The sequence below is a fragment of the Capsicum annuum genome, chromosome 10 (genome assembly GCF_002878395.1).
Source record: "Capsicum annuum cultivar UCD-10X-F1 chromosome 10, UCD10Xv1.1, whole genome shotgun sequence".
In the NCBI taxonomy this organism is placed as follows: Eukaryota; Viridiplantae; Streptophyta; class Magnoliopsida; order Solanales; family Solanaceae; genus Capsicum; species Capsicum annuum.
In genome coordinates this window covers 220,201,739-220,217,622 of record NC_061120.1, presented here as the reverse complement: position 1 = coordinate 220,217,622, position 15,884 = coordinate 220,201,739, and the positions used below count along the sequence as shown (strand labels likewise).

General features: G+C 39.2%; 2 protein-coding genes and 1 pseudogene across 2 annotated transcripts; 2 read left to right on the top strand and 1 right to left on the bottom strand.

The window, feature by feature from the left end:
- Positions 1-132: 132 nt before the first annotated feature.
- LOC107843966 lies at positions 133-4,775 on the bottom strand (annotated as a pseudogene).
- A 3,727-nt stretch (positions 4,776-8,502) lies between these two features.
- Positions 8,503-13,304, top strand: LOC107844718 (viral IAP-associated factor homolog). Its single transcript, XM_047397848.1, has 4 exons — positions 8,503-8,636; positions 9,768-9,790; positions 11,964-12,161; positions 13,126-13,304. Exons 1-4 carry the CDS (start codon positions 8,503-8,505, stop codon positions 13,302-13,304), a joined length of 534 nt encoding a protein of 177 aa, XP_047253804.1.
- A 1,111-nt stretch (positions 13,305-14,415) lies between these two features.
- On the top strand, positions 14,416-15,582 carry LOC107843962 (putative germin-like protein 2-1). Its single transcript, XM_047397498.1, has 2 exons — positions 14,416-14,559; positions 14,901-15,582. Exons 1-2 carry the CDS (start codon positions 14,442-14,444, stop codon positions 15,434-15,436), a joined length of 654 nt encoding a protein of 217 aa, XP_047253454.1. The 5' UTR covers positions 14,416-14,441; the 3' UTR covers positions 15,437-15,582.
- The last annotated feature ends 302 nt before the right edge of the window (positions 15,583-15,884 follow it).

The window sequence follows — 15,884 nt, the reverse complement described above, 5'->3', positions numbered from 1 at the left end:
GAATTTAGAACGAGAGATAAATTTAAAATTTGAAATTTATAGAAATCCCCAATGACCTCAAGCTAATATACAATAATAATCACATTCAAAATCAAGGAATATCTAGATATCACTAATGCAGATAAAAAGTCTATGGAAAAAAGTTATTAGGTTCACGTGAACCCTTGAATTATAATATTGTAGATTCACCAATGTTTGTTACCTCTTAATAAAAATAACTTTTAGATTGAAGTGGTGCAAACACCCCCAAAACCGAACTATGGCTAGTACTTAAAAATAAGAATTGTAAACTCAAGACTTCTTTTTTTTATTTGGCAGCTTATGTGGCATTTTTCATAAGCACCTCACCTGCAAAAAAGAGGTTGAGACCACTTGCTAAGTCACGTGGCAGATCATGGGCGTCTTTAAATTCATTTAGTCAAGTCTATGGGCGTTTTAACTACTAGGCATAGTTCAGGACAAAAATAATAATTCATGCTAAGTTTGAAAGTGTTTCCACCACTTCACTCTAATTATTACTATTGCTATTTGCTAGTTAAATCAGAAAGAGAGCAGTCGACCAGGGGTCTATTAACGCATGACACAAATTTATATAGCATTTAGTTATGAAGCGGCAAAAGACAAACCTTAGAATTGAACATCGCTGTGTTGAGATCAACAACTTTCAGCTCATCATCATTGTTCACATTTTCGAGATTCAGTGTACTCACAGCTTCCTGTTCGATAAATGTCTTCAGTTCAGGACATTCATCCATATCCACTTCTCTGAGGAATGGAAACTCAAGAGCTTGCTTAGTCAGAATGAAATGCCCCAGCTTTGGCAGATTTTCAAGTTTCAGCTCTTCCAATCGGGGAAATAAGGGCTCATTCCACATGATTTCATGTCCTTCTTGTTCCTTTTCTGTAATCACTTCTTCGATTGATTCGCAATCTTTTATACTTAGTGTCCAGAGATTCAGAAGACCTCTAGCCACTGATGGAGACATCAAGTTTTTCAATTTTCCACAATATTGTACTTTCAATGTCTCAAGTTTGTTGAAGTAGGCAGTTGAAAATTGGTGAGAGTATAGAGCCGTTATGTTGTTTGCCTCCCAGATATATAGCACTTCCAGGTTGGGACAAGAAACCTGCAAACATTGACAAGGCATCAACTCCATTTCTGATGTCTTGCAAATAATTACAAATAAAATTCTCATTTCTGGAATGTGTCTTTTAATGTTATGTCATCACAGTAAGTTAAATCATTTTTAGACTAAATCATTAGATATCAATAAAATGTAAATGTATGAATAGACAATATATAAATTAATTGTATTATTCATTTAACTATGAGTTCGACCACTCTATTTCGATCACTTCTAATTAGTTATTTTAAGTCATTTAAGACATGTATACTTCACTGCTTCAATCGTGATTTTACTATGTTGCCCCTAATTAATAAATATGGCCATCGAAGCATTATGTCACTTAAATTTTAATAGAAGAAAAAATATTATAAATCACAACAAGTAAGAAAATGAATTATTTAAAAAATATAAGCGACTATCAATGCCACAAAAGTTTGGACAAAGAGATTAACAAGGAGAAAAAAGTATTATAAATTAAAGTAATTAAAAACTTAAATTATTTTGAAAATATAATTGACAATTAACGCCACAAAAGTTTGAAATAAATTGTAAAGCTAAAATATTAATTCATAAAAACCCTTCAAATAAAAACAAACCGTGTAGAAGCAAACCGTTTCATTAAAAAGAGGAGTTGAGTCGGTGATAGCATCGTTGGCTCTAGGCCAGAAATTTTGGAACTCTGGTAATCCCCCGAAATATATTACCCGTAACAGAGGGAACTCAATGCCCTCAACAGTGTCACTGAAAAAGTGTGTGAAGCATTCCAGAGCAGTAAGTTACAAGCGACATAAATTGGGGAACTTGATTACGTCATGTCTCATATGTGTCCTTCGAGAGATCCCCTCTTCTTCATCATCAGGGCAAGCCAAAGACACACAAAAAAGATGCCGTAGATGATAACACACTCTCACCTCCAGCCTTTCGAGTTTGGTGAATAGAATATTATTCAGACAGTGGATATTCAATAAATCACAATCAGCCAGCCTGAGATCTTTCACATTCTGCAACTCGATCACTACATTCTTGGTGCCCTTTCCTTCTAAACATACAACTTCGCTATTCCTCAACAGGAGGCGGATCCAATCACCCAATGGAGTGCTCTTGGTGACCTCTAGAGCGATAATCTTGTTGTAAGTTTCCATGATTGAAGTACCCATGTAGACTCCACCCACTTTAAGAAAGTACCGTGTCAAATTGGAGGAAAGGCCCAAGTTACTGTAAATCACATCTACGGAACATTTATATAATGTCAGTGCAGTCAATCTGGATAAGGATTCCAGCTCCCTCAAGATGGAGTAACTACAGTGTTTTACTTCCACCACATGTAGTACCTCCAATCGAACTAGTTTTGATAAGACCCCTGGTGAAATCCTCATAAGTTCTTTATGAGTATTCCAATACTCTAACATAGTTAGATTGGTCAAGTTTCCTATCTCCACCGGAAGCTCCTCTAAGTAAGAATCTCTGATGCTGAGAATTTCTAAAGTGACAAGTTTCCCAATAATGGACATGTCATTCAATCTTAAATTACTCAGATATAGCGTCCTCAGATTTGACAACCTTTGAATGGATGATGGAAAGGGCAGAATGGAGTTTCTATCATATCCACTCAGGCTAATGACATTGAGTTCACGCATTCCATCAAAAAAATCATCCTGTAATTTGAATGTCTTAGAAAAGAGTTTTAACATCAGAAGCTTCAGTCGTGGGCAAGATATTGGTTTATGAAGTTCATCAAATTCACTTGCGACAATTGACATGTGACTGTATTGCTCGTAAGAGTCTTTTCTTGGGAATTCTTTTGAGGTCACATCGTGACTTACCATAAAAATATGCTTGCCCTTAGATGCAATGTCTATAGCCACATCACGAACCACATCATGCATTGATGCAATGTCTATAGCCACGTCACGGACCACATCATGCATTTTGACATAATCTTTGCCTGAACCTTGTGATAGCAAGAAACTATCTCTGAGTGTTTCTAACAGAGGACACATCATATTTCTTGCATGTTTCATATCTTTTGCAGTTTCAGAAATGATGCGAAGCCCAACTCCATATCTAAGTAATTCTCCAGTCCAAATGTCACTATCTTCTTGGAACAAAGAGCAGAGCAAAAACAGGTACCTGACTTGATGACTTCGCAAGAAATCATAGCTTAGCTTCAGATGTTTATATACCTTTATCACTCCAGAGATATTGTTTGTTTCTCCATCCTGCAATTGTTTAAGGGCAGCCTCCCACAAAGGCTTGGCTTTGCCCTTTAGTGCTCCTGCAACAGAAACAATTGCAAGTGGCAGCCCCTTGCATTCTTTGGCAACGGCTTCTGCTATATCAGGAAGAGTAGGATGATCAGCTGAATAACCGGCTTTCTGCCTAAAAAGAATCCATCCTTCTTCATCAGATAAGATTTCAACATCTACTATCTTTTGAGCTTCCATAGCGTCACAGACACCTCGGAGACGCGTCGTCAATGCCACTTTGCACTGATAGTTGTGGTTGCTACGAGTGGGAATTCCAAGTTTCTCTAGATCATCAAGAGCGTCCCAAACATCCTCCAAAATTACAAGGACGTGACTGCCCGTCTGCATTAACCTTGCACGCAGCAGATCTCCAGGACTCAATAAATTGTCTCCTTGCAACGACGTCAGCCGACTTCTCCGGCGATCTTGCCCTGAATTTTTTTGAAATCTGGTTGTTGACGGACAGTTATCATGACAACATCATCAAACAACCTTTCTTGTTTTGCCCTTGCTCTTACTTTCTCAGCCAGAGTTGTTTTACCAACACCACCCATACCACATATCCCAACAACAATGATCCCCTCATCTCTCAAAGCTTCCATGACCTCTTCCTCCTTCTGTTTTCTGGAGTCAAACTCCTCACCACTGTGTATAACTTTAACTGCAGGTGGTGCTGGACAGGAGAAAGGAACATAACCTCTGCCTTCATTTTGAAGATCATTCATAGCCGGTTCAAATTTCTTAGCTTTCCTGCTCAGCAAGTAACCTGACTTCAAGTTTGGACACCAACCATAAAAGCAACCTCTTTCAACCTCAACTCTACGTCCTAGTAAAACCGCCACCTCAGCAGTAGTCTCACCAACAATAGTTAACCACTCCTCAACATTGAGTGAAACGCCTAGTGAGTTTCTCCATTCAGCATCCTTTCTTTGCTGCACCCCGCTTCTGATATTCTCCAGCTTCTCACATGCATTTTCCAAAAATCTGATGTTGCGCCTATAGTAAATCAATTACCCAAATTGTCGAGCAACTGGCAGTATCAAGTGTTCTGCGACTGGGCTCAAAATAACAGTTACGATTTCCATAGCCATCTCCTTAATTAATTCTTCACTGGCTAGTCTAATAAACAAAAACAGCCTCTTGTGTCTTTCCCTAGATCCTCTGAATTCTACAAATTTTTTTATTTTTTTTTTCTTTTGTGGACTAGATTTACAAGGAAACAAAAGGTAGGAGAAAATTAGTGCTGAGGGGGAATGGAGCAAGTAGATGAAATTGTTTGGAGTAAAAGTCAAAACGTAAGAAATAAAAAGAAACAATAAAATGGCAATATACAAAACAAGTAAAACAACAAATAATAATTCATATATTAGAAAAGAAATTAAACTGCGGGATATTCAAATCATATCATACATTCAGAAGTATGACAACACACAATTATCTACTAACTGTCAACTGTAGTCCTTAACCTTCAAATCTTTCTATCTAAAACTATATCTTCGGTCAGCTGAAACTGTGACATATCTTGTTTTTCTACTAAAATGACGTCTCCATAAAAATATCAAATGTTTTAAACCCATCATTTATGATTAACAATAATAACATTTTTAGTGTAATTAAACCCCAAAATTATTTTTGTAAAAATCACTTCAAAGTAGTGTCGGCCAGAAATATTTTTGCATGGTGGGTCCCACAAAATAGTTTAGTATAATTAAGTAGGTAATTGTGATGGACCACACATAATTAACACGCAATGTACGTTATAATTCAAAAATATAAGCAAATATTCGTGGAGTTTATTCATTGGTTAATATTAAACTGTTACATTACGTCAATTTCATTGATACAAGATTTAATCGTAAGATCGAGGGCCCGTGTACGATAAATTACGAATAACATAAGGATATATAATACTTTCTTCGTCTTGTTTTGTGTTCCATCATTAAATTTAAAATGATGTTTAAAAAAAAAGAGGAAGATTTTTAAAAATTGTTATCTAAATAATGTTTGGAATATTTTTGTGACGGTAAATCACTTCATTAAGGATAAGAAAGGAATTTTAAAGTTAAATTACTTTTAATGATTTTTTTAAAAATGGATTAAAAAGGAAAAAATGTCATATAAAATGGGACGGCGGAGGTAACATTTGATCTCTAAGCTATTGATAAATTTAGATTTAGTCTTTATGATTTATGACTCGACATGTTAGGTCATGGGTTTATCATAAACGACCTCTCTATTTTATAAAGATAGGAGTAAGGTCTCTGAATATCCTACCCTCCACAAAATTTACTTATGACTTATGAGATTTTACTATATATATTGATATTGTTATTGTTGATACATGACTCGAGGCATTTAACCCTTCAATTAATTAAAATATAGTTGTATGTGTTTTTGGTCCATATAGGAAATTGTTATATTTGACTACTTACATATATATCAAATAAGAGTGTCAATACAAACTTAACATAACACATAAAATTTTTAATGGTAATGATTGATAGTTACGAAAAAAATTGTGAATATTCACCAACCAAAGGATTAAAAACTGCACAATTCAATTGAGTAAAGAGTTAATGTGCTTAGTTAGATATTATAAGGACTAAAATAGTATTTACCAATCTTTAAGGACTAAATGTGTATTTAATCTAATAAAATATTTAGGGTCATTAAGATGCCCACGTCACACGTAATATAATAATCAACATTATCAACTCCTGAAAAGGACTAATAATATTGATAAAATAATGATTAGGACATATTAAGAAAAATCAAAGAAGCTTAATTTTACTTTTTGTTATTGTAAAAGGATGTTTTGAATATATTTTTAATTGTTTTATTGTTTATTTTTATTTTTATTATAGTTGGTGATCTCCATGGTGACTCATGTTTCATGAAAGTCGACATTTGAAGTTGATTTTTTGTTTATGTTAATGATATTGCTACAGTTTGGTATAATGTAGTCAAGTCATTATAGCCAACAACGATATGTGAGGTACTATGGGTTGTCGCGTAGTGGTCACTGGTCAGACTATTTCATTGTTAATCAAAGTTCTTGAATTCAGAGCTCCAATGCAGGTAATATACATCGAGTGAAAAAACAAAAACAAAAAAGCGATATATGAGATTGAGGTATACACAAGCTTTACTCCTATTCTATCGACCTTGAATCAAGGAAACCACTTTCAAAAATGATGTGACGAGAAACAATATCGTGAAATATCATTTAGTTTTTGTGAAAAATAGTAATTCGCATCAAAAGAATGTCTCAACATACTTTTTCTTGTTGTCAGGGGCAACTCTACCCTTATAAGAAATACGCGATCGCCTTAGACACCTAAATTTGAGGGGCCTTATTTTTTAATAATAATAGATTATAGTTATTTTTTTAAAAAAAAAATTAAGTATTATTTATGGATAAAATAATTTTTTTAGATAAATGGAAAGAATATTTAGAAGTTTGATATATATATAGTACTATATCTAAAGAAAGATTCAATGTATTGATTATATTATTAAGTTAAAATGTATTACTAGAAAAATAGATTATATAATTTTAAAAATAGACTTATTCAAATGTATAATGTGCTTGAGCCGCCCCTGCTTGTTGTAGCATAGATCTTTGCCACTTCAAATGGACACTTCCCGAGTAAAATCTTACTTATTCAGGAGATGAAGAATAAATAAAGAGATCGAGGGGCTTTATGATCGAAGGAAGAGAAGGGTCGTAGTGTGTCACTGGATCAGTGGGGAACCACTACAGAGCGAGTTGCTCTTCTAGGCGGGCAGCTGTGTGACAATACTACAAAGAAAATGGCAATTTGTGTAAGACCGTATGGTCTTAACACCCTTAGAAAGTAGTGATGAGTTTCCCGTGCTGTAAACTGAGAGATGATGTCATCAGGAAAATTAACTTGTAAATTTAAGGGTTAAGAAAATTCTTAATGACATAATTTGTCTGGGTTTTAATTGATGACAAATAGATTCATCAAAATTGATCAAGGAGAAACAACCTCTGTCTAACAGAAACAACCTCTCTGCCTCTTCTCTAAGATAGAGGTACAGACTGTGTACGCTCTATCCTCTCAAACCTCGCTTTGGGGGAATAGACTGGGTATGTTTGTTGTTGTTGTAAACAAGTGATATAGCTGAATCGAGGGGCATTTGATGGAATTAGCTATTTTTAGGTGTTTTTAGTAAATGCTTGTTTGAGAGAGACAAATCAAGTAAATATTCTTCTTTTATTAAGTTTTTAGTATTCAAATTGTTCTTCCCATAAAATTCTTAACAGACACAGAATAAATCAAACGTGTAGGTTTATACGGGGATGTAGAGCTTTTGAAGTGTCAGAAACTTCATAGTCAACCAAGTTTCAGTTGTTACGTAGTCTGTCCTGTGCTTTTTGCCATCCGAAAACTAACTGAATAAATGTGGTTGTCGATAAATGAGGTGACTGAGCAATGGCAAAGCCGATATGATCATAGGAGAAACCCTTTCTTCCTTACACTATGAGTTACAAATTAAAATGGGAAACATGAGAATCATTCATTCTTCACTGTATGACAAAATGAAATAAAGAGACAGGGTATATTGATCTCCCATTCTGGAGCTTCCCCATGTAATGGGTCTGCATATCATTTGTTCCCCTTCTTAATAGACATGCGTAGGGTATCTTTTGGAGAAATGAACCTATATGGGGTACCATTTCTGTTGCAAAGTGTTTGTTTGGACCTCGAAAATATGACATTCCTTGAGGGATGCCTAATAGTTATTCAGCCTCTACATGTTCAAGCACCACTGCTGGTCAATCCATCACTATTCTCTCCCCCTCTTGAGAATTATTAGCTGCCTCGGTTTCCACTTGGTAGAATTCAGTTTTACTTCGTCATTGGCTAGAGAGTGCAAACGTGCACATGCAATTAAAGCTTTTCCAAATAAGTAAATAGTGGAAGGTAGTAATTAAAAATTTGTCCTAAATCGGTGTTTGAGTCACAAGGCAAAAGGATATCCAGTTATGCTGATATACTGATATAGTACTTATGTTTGTGTTGGTGATGAAATATTGCCATGTAGCGCGCAAGTTGACATGACATTGAGAATCTCTTATATATCTTTCTTGTGCTTGAAGGATGAAGAGGATAGCCGGGATGAGAGAAGTTGCTAAGATTGTGAGATTTGGATCAGTGACACCAATTTCCGGAGCAGATTTTGTGCGGGAGGTTTCCCAAGCTCCAGAAGATGTCTGGGTGGTTGTGCTGCATCAGTGAAGCTGTCTTACATCAATGCTCGTGAGCTTCAAATATTTTTCACCTCTTCACCTCTTTCATCAGTGAAGGGTCTTGGAATATAGGGACCCTTCAGGGGAAGTCCATAGAGCTGGTGAAGATTCTTAGGAAGAGAAGGATCAACCTTGCGTGTGTCCAAGAGACCAAGTGGGTAGGGTCTAAGGCTAGGGATGTGGACGGTTACAAGCTGTGGTACTCTGGGAGCGACAGGCGTAGGAATGGAGTTGGCATCTTGGTAGATGAAGAGCTTAGAGGTCAGGTAGTGGAGGTGAAGAGGATCAACGATAGGTTGATGACTATCAAGTTGGTCATTCGGGGGTTTACCCTGAACGTGTGTAGTGCCTATGCGCCGCATGTGGGATCGGAGGGGGAGGAGAAGATGCGGTTCTGGGAGGCCTTGGAGGACGTGGTGAGAGGCGTGCCCAGTTCGGAGAAGATTGTGGTAGCAGGGGATTTCAACGGGCACATCGGGGCGCTACCGGGAGGCTTTGGGGATGTGCATGGAGGTTTTGGTTTTGGGGAGAGAAATGAAGAGGGGGCGACCCTATTGGAGTTTGCGAGGGCGTTTGGGCTGGTGGTGGTGAACTCGGGCTTCCCGAAGAAGGACGACCACCTGATCACTTTTCGGAGCGCGGTAGCCAGGACCCAGATTGACTTCTTGTTGCTTAGGAAAGGGGATAGGGCGCTGTGTAAAGATTGTAAAGTCATCCCGAGTGAGAACCTTTCGACCCAACATAGGCTCTTGGTTATGGATTTGGGTATGAAGAAGAATAAAAAGAGGAGGAGTAAGGAGTGTAGACCGAGAATTAAGTGGGGCGGTTTGACGCCAGTGAATGCGTGGGAGATAGGGGAGAGGTTGGCGGGAATGGGGGTGTGGGAGTGTAGGGGGGACGTGGATAATATGTGGGACAGGGCGGCAGCGTGCATCAGGGAAAATGCAAGGGAGGTGTTGGGTGTTTCTAGGGGCCGGGCCGGACATCATCGGGGGGATTGGTGGTGGAATGAAGAGGTGGGGAAGAAAGTGGAGACCAAGAAAGAGTCGTATGCTAAGTTGGTGGAAAGTAAGGACGAAGAGGAGAAGCGGGTAAACAGGAAAGAGTACAAGCTAGCAAGGAAGGAGGCGAAGTCAGCGGTCACGGCAGCTAAGACGGCTGCTTTTGAGAGCTTGTATGCAGGGTTACAGGGGAAAGGAGGGGAGAAAAAGTTGTTCCGACTCGCTAAGGCTAGGGAGAGGAAGGGTCGTGACCTCGATCAGGTGCGGTGCATTAAGGGGGAGGACGGTAGAGTGTTGGTGGAGGACGGCCACATAAAGAAGAGATGGCAGTCGTACTTTCATAGGCTCTTGAATGACGAGGGGGACAGAGCTATTGTGTTAGGGGAACTGGAGCACTCAGGGGAGTGTCGGGATTTTAGCTATTGTAGACGTTTTAAGGTAGACGAGGTTAGACAGGCAGTCCGCAGGATGCGAAGGGGTAGGGCGACGGGGCCGGATGAGATACCGGTGGAGTTTTGGAAGTTCGTTGGAGAGGCTGGTGTAAGGTGGTTGACTGCATTGTTCAATGAAATTTTCAGGACAGCAAAGATGCCCGAGGCGTGGAGGTGGAGTACCATGATCCCCCTCTATAAGAATAAGGGGGACATTCAGTGTTGCAATAACTATAGGGGGATTAAGTTACTGAGTCACTCTATGAAGATCTGGGAGAGAGTGGTCGAGGTGAGGCTGAGACGGATAGTGTCTATCTCGGAAAATCAGTTCGGATTTATGCCCGGCCGCTCGACGACGGAGGCAATTCACCTGGTACGGCGGTTGGTGGAGCAATATAGGGAAAGGAAGAAGGATTTGCACATGGTGTTCATCGACCTAGAAAAGGCGTACGACAAAGTCCCCAGGGAGGTGCTTTGGAGATGCTTGGAGGTGAGTGGAGTACCGCAGGCATATAGCAGAGTAATTAAGGATATGTATGAGGGAGCGAAAACCCAGGTGAGGACGGCGGGAGGAGACTCAGAGCATTTCACTGTCCTGACAGGATTGCATCAGGGATCTACTCTTAGTCCCTTTTTGTTTGCGCTAGTAATGGATGTGTTAACGCGGCGTATCCAAGGGGAGGTGCCGTGGTGTATGCTTTTTGCAGACGATGTAGTCCTGATAGATGAGACGCGAGGGGGTGTGAACGACAAATTAGAGCTGTGGAGGCAAACTCTGGAGTCTAAAGGGTTCAGGGTGAGCAGAACCAAGACAGAGTATGTGGAATGTAAGTTTAATGACGTAAGGCGAGAGAATGAGGTAGTGGTGAGGCTAGAAGCGCAGGAGGTAAAGAAAAGGGATAAGTTCAAGTACCTCGGGTCCGTGATCCAGAGTAACGGTGAGATTGACGAGGATGTCTCGCACCGTATCGGGGCGGGATGGATGAAGTGGAAACTTGCATCGGGGGTGCTGTGTGATAAGAAGGTGCCGCCCAAGCTTAAAGGTAAATTCTATAGGGTGGTAGTCCGTCCGGCCTTGCTGTATGGAGCGGAGTGTTGGCCAGTTAAGAACTCCCACACCCAAAGAATGAAGGTGGCAGAAATGCGGATGTTGCGCTGGATGTGTGGACTGACCCGAAGGGATAGAGCTCGGAACGAGACTATCCGGGAGAAGGTTGGGGTGACTTCAGTGGAGTGTAAGATGCGGGAAGCACGATTGAGATGGTTCGGACACGTGAAGAGGAGGGGCATGGATGCCCCGGTCCGTAGGTGTGAGAGGCTAGCGTTGGATGGTTTTAGACGGGGTAGGGGTAGACCGAAGAAGTACTGGGGTGAGGTGATTAGGCGGGACATGGAACAGTTACAGCTTACCGAGGACATGACCCTAGATAGGAAGGTCTGGAAGACGCGAATTACGGCAGAGGATTAGGGCCTGTTCGGGTCGCTAATGTAGGGAGGTAATTGGTGGGGGTGTATTCCTGGTATGATTCCGTATTCAATGTTCTGTTCCGTGTTCCGTGTTCTATGTTTGTTACGAATCTGTGTGCTTTCCTCTGCTTTATATTCCTGCATTCCTGCTTTACTCTGTTTTATATTCCTTATGGCTGCAGTATCTATGTTATGTCATCTGCTTCTGTGCTGTACTATGTGTTTGTTTGATATCTCGTAACTTGAGCCGGGGGTCTTTCGGAAACAGCCTTTCTACTTCATCAGAGGTAGAGGTATGGACTGCGTACATCTTACCCCCCCCAGACCCCACAAAGTGGGAATACACTGGGTTTGTTGTTGTAGCTCCATGTCAGGGTTTCTGATAGCACGTTATGCTCTTTATAGGTACTCAGACTGCCAGATACTTTTGCAGTGCTTAGACGAATTGACCACAAAATACCCTGCAACAAAATTTGTCAAAATTATCTCTACCAATTGCATTCAGAACTATCCAGATTGTAATCTTCCAACTGTTTTGGTGTACCACAATGATGCATTGAAGTCGAATTATGTTGGAGTTCGTAGCTTTGGTCGGAGATGCACACCTGAAGGTAAGTTCCTCTTCTTCATAGGGGTTATCTCATTGCTACCCCAACCCTTTCTTTTTCTTTTTTGCATGATTTGGTGAAACTGTTGACTTTCTGTGTTGCCGTCCTTTTTCTACTTCAAGAGGTAATAATTTGGTGGATTCATTGACAGTGTTGCGCCCGTTCCTATTTACTTCCTGTATGAATATTTTGTATAGGCTGTTCATGCAGATGTTACATGGATGTAAGCTGTTTTGCATGGCTTGTTGTGTTACTACTGAAATTAGGTCATACCTTCTGAAGTTACTTCAATAGTTTGTTGTGGCTATCAGCCTGTTTCTCATAATAGAATGAGCATTACCACACCAACCATCTTTTATACTAGAATTCAAGGCAACAACATTTACTCCTCAATCCTAAGCTAGTTGACACATGAATTCTCACTATCCATTCTAAGCTACTTGGATAAGCCTTAATTCCAACTAGTCGGTGTGGCCTATGTGGATCTTTTGCTTCCATTGTCTTAACTTTTGCAAATTTCTGCATGGATTCTCGACATAATAGGTCTTCTGAGAAAACTTCATTCCATGATATTTTAAGTCTCTCGACCACTTTTTAAATGTTTTCAATTAGTACTGAGCGAGCGGTGCATTTGGAGTTCTTTGTATGAATGATCAACCTATCTCAAGGGACGTTCTTTTACTATCCTAGATGTGTGATACTTCACCTTCTCTTGTATGTAGTCATTTTTTATCTTGTGTATTCTTGTATGATCATACATCTTCATTTCTGCTACGCTCTTCTAAAAAGAAATGCCCTCTCTTTCACGATCCAGCTATTGCAGACTTGGCATGTTCTGCTATTTTTCAATCTACATGTGTCTTGTATTAGTTTCTTTGCAATGTCTGCTATTTACATGTGACTTATATTGAGGAGATGACGTATGCTTTTAGAATGAAATCATAAATCTGAATTTCCTTCACTTCACGCGTTGCATTGACACTCTGCCAATCAGATCCTGTTCTAAACGATGGGCGTAGCAAGAAGGAACAGTCCCGAGAAGCTGTGCTGGAAAGAGTAAGGGAAAGGTTTCTCGGGAAGGTTGTGGAAAGAGTGATTAGTTCTGAAATTATGTTTGCATCTTTTGCCAGTTTTGATGAAATATGAATACTTTCTAGTGATGCACCCTCTGTTCTTTCATTTTCGGTTTTCCCTTGCTAAACCACTCTGTAGGTTTCAGATATGTGAAATATTCTCAAGTTAGGTTTTTCCAATGAAATGCTTCCGGCACCAAGTTATTTTTCCGAAATTACTTCTTTCAACATATTATCTGGGTCTCGATGGCTTCCATCTCATACAGAAGTTCACGAGAAAGACATTTTACGGTGTGTAACGAAATTCAGTTTGATATGAGTTGAAACAGGTTGCAAGTGACATCCACAGCATTTTGACAATAAGTAGTTTCTTGTAAAGTTGCACTCTGTAGCTTTAGCATTCTCATATATTATGGTCCATTGATCTATTTGCTTTATGAACATTGTAGGATTTGGCACTATTGGTTGAGATGTTGCTAATAACTTATTATAAATTTGGATAGAAGTGGAAAAATGACATTCATTTTATAGAATTTACACTACAACATCACTATTAATTTGAAGGATTGGTATAATTTCTGAATAACATCCATCAGATCCCGGTTGAACAACACAAACTCGGATCCAAAATATTGAGTTTATGGATTCTGGAATCTAGAAAAAGCAACTTCACTGGATTTTGGATAATTACTCGTACATATTAAGTGGATTTCTCATCTCAAATATAGAGTTTAGTCCAAAGCAAGTTACTGTGTTCTGCCGAACTCCAGCTCCGCGCCTGTTGAACAAGTCCTCCATTTGTCCATCTATAGGTATTCGAGAATCACACTTATTATCATTAAAAATTAGTGTCTTTTTGGACCATTTCCTTTTGTCCTAAGCCGGCGAAACTTCTTATTCTTGTCTTATTTCTGCAAATTATATCATATATCATTGTAAATGACAGCTAATAGAGTTTTCAAAGTCTTCATATGTGCTTGGACGGCCCTTTTGTCACAAATTACTTACCAAAACTCAAAGCACTTCTGCATGCATGAAGTCTTTTCTCTCTTCTATATAAACAAACTATCTTAATCACATTATCTCACAGAAAAATTTATTTCTTCTCTCCAATATTTTCTCCTTAGTATTGTTTCACCTAGCTGACCCCGAATTATTTAGGACTCAAGCGTAATTGTCGTTGATTTGCTTACCTTCTTTAGTTCTTGAAATGGCTAAGCACTTTCTCTTGCTGAATCTAATAGCAGTAGTAAGCTTCTGCTTTGTTGTGCTAGCTTTTGAGCCAAGTCCATTACAAGATTTCTGCGTGGCAGATCCTGCTAGCCCAGGTATTGCAAACCAGTAGATCGTGACAAGAATCTCATTTTCGTCTGAAATACTCCCTCTTTTGCAATTTTGGTGACATAAATTTGAATCAACACCGAGTTTTAAGAAGGAAACAAGAACTTTTGAAACTTGTGAATCTAAACATGCCATAACGTTTGTGTAGTTAAAAGAACTCATTAAGTGTAGCATGAGAAGTTTTGTTTAGAAGTGTGTAATTCTTCTAGGAACGGACGAAAAAGGAAAGTGTATCGCATAAACTAGAATAGAGGAAGTATTATCTTAGGACTAAAAGATACTGATTTAATGAGTTTTCTCACTGTATTTTCCTTTTCCATTGTTTCAGTTAAGGTAAATGGTTTAGCTTGCAAAGAACCCAAGTCAGTCAACGCAGAGGATTTTTACTTCAGTGGCCTACATTTGGCTGGAAACACATCAAACACTTTTGGCTCTAAGGTCACTGCTGTTAATGTAGCTCAAGTTCCAGGACTGAACACTCTTGGTATCTCACTGGCGCGCGTCGACTATGCACCGTGGGGAATTAATCCTCCTCACACTCACCCAAGAGCTACTGAAATACTCACAGTCCTTGAAGGCTCTCTTCAAGTTGGTTTTGTAACTTCAAATCCTGAAAATCGCCTTATTACTAAGGTCCTCAACAAAGGCGATGTGTTTGTTTTTCCGATTGGACTTGTTCACTACCAACGTAATGTGGGATATGGAAATGCTGTTGCTATTGCTGCTTTGAGTAGCCAGAATCCTGGTGTTATAAGCATTGCTAATGCAGTTTTTGGTTCAGAACCAGCTATCGAAACAGATATTCTTGCCAAGGCTTTTCAAATTGATGAAAGCATAGCCGCTCTAATACAATCAAAATTTTAAGCAGCAAGTCTACTTAATGACAAACCTATGCTGACAGCATTTGTTTTCTCTGTGTGATGATAATTGGAGTGAGATGTTTATTTGTTTACTTTGTGATGATTTGATTATTCTAAATTTCTTATGATGTATGTGCTTTAATATATTCATTCTTGGCTTAATTTCTTGGAAGTTAAAAAGTGTATTGGTATGTGATGTGATGATCAACTAGCAAAGGAAGATACAATGCATGTAATGATACTTCTACGGAACTATACTATGTTGAGTCTCTCGAACGTATCAAATATTAAGAACCGAATCTCTGTGGGCTATAGCACACCGATTTGGCCCGAAAACGTTCCGCTTGCACCGTTTCACCCGTTTGACCACCCAAATGGCCCCGCCCACACAAACGGACAACACTAGGCCTCTCCCCAGCCTCCCTGGCATGCCCCGATCGATTTTCGGCCCA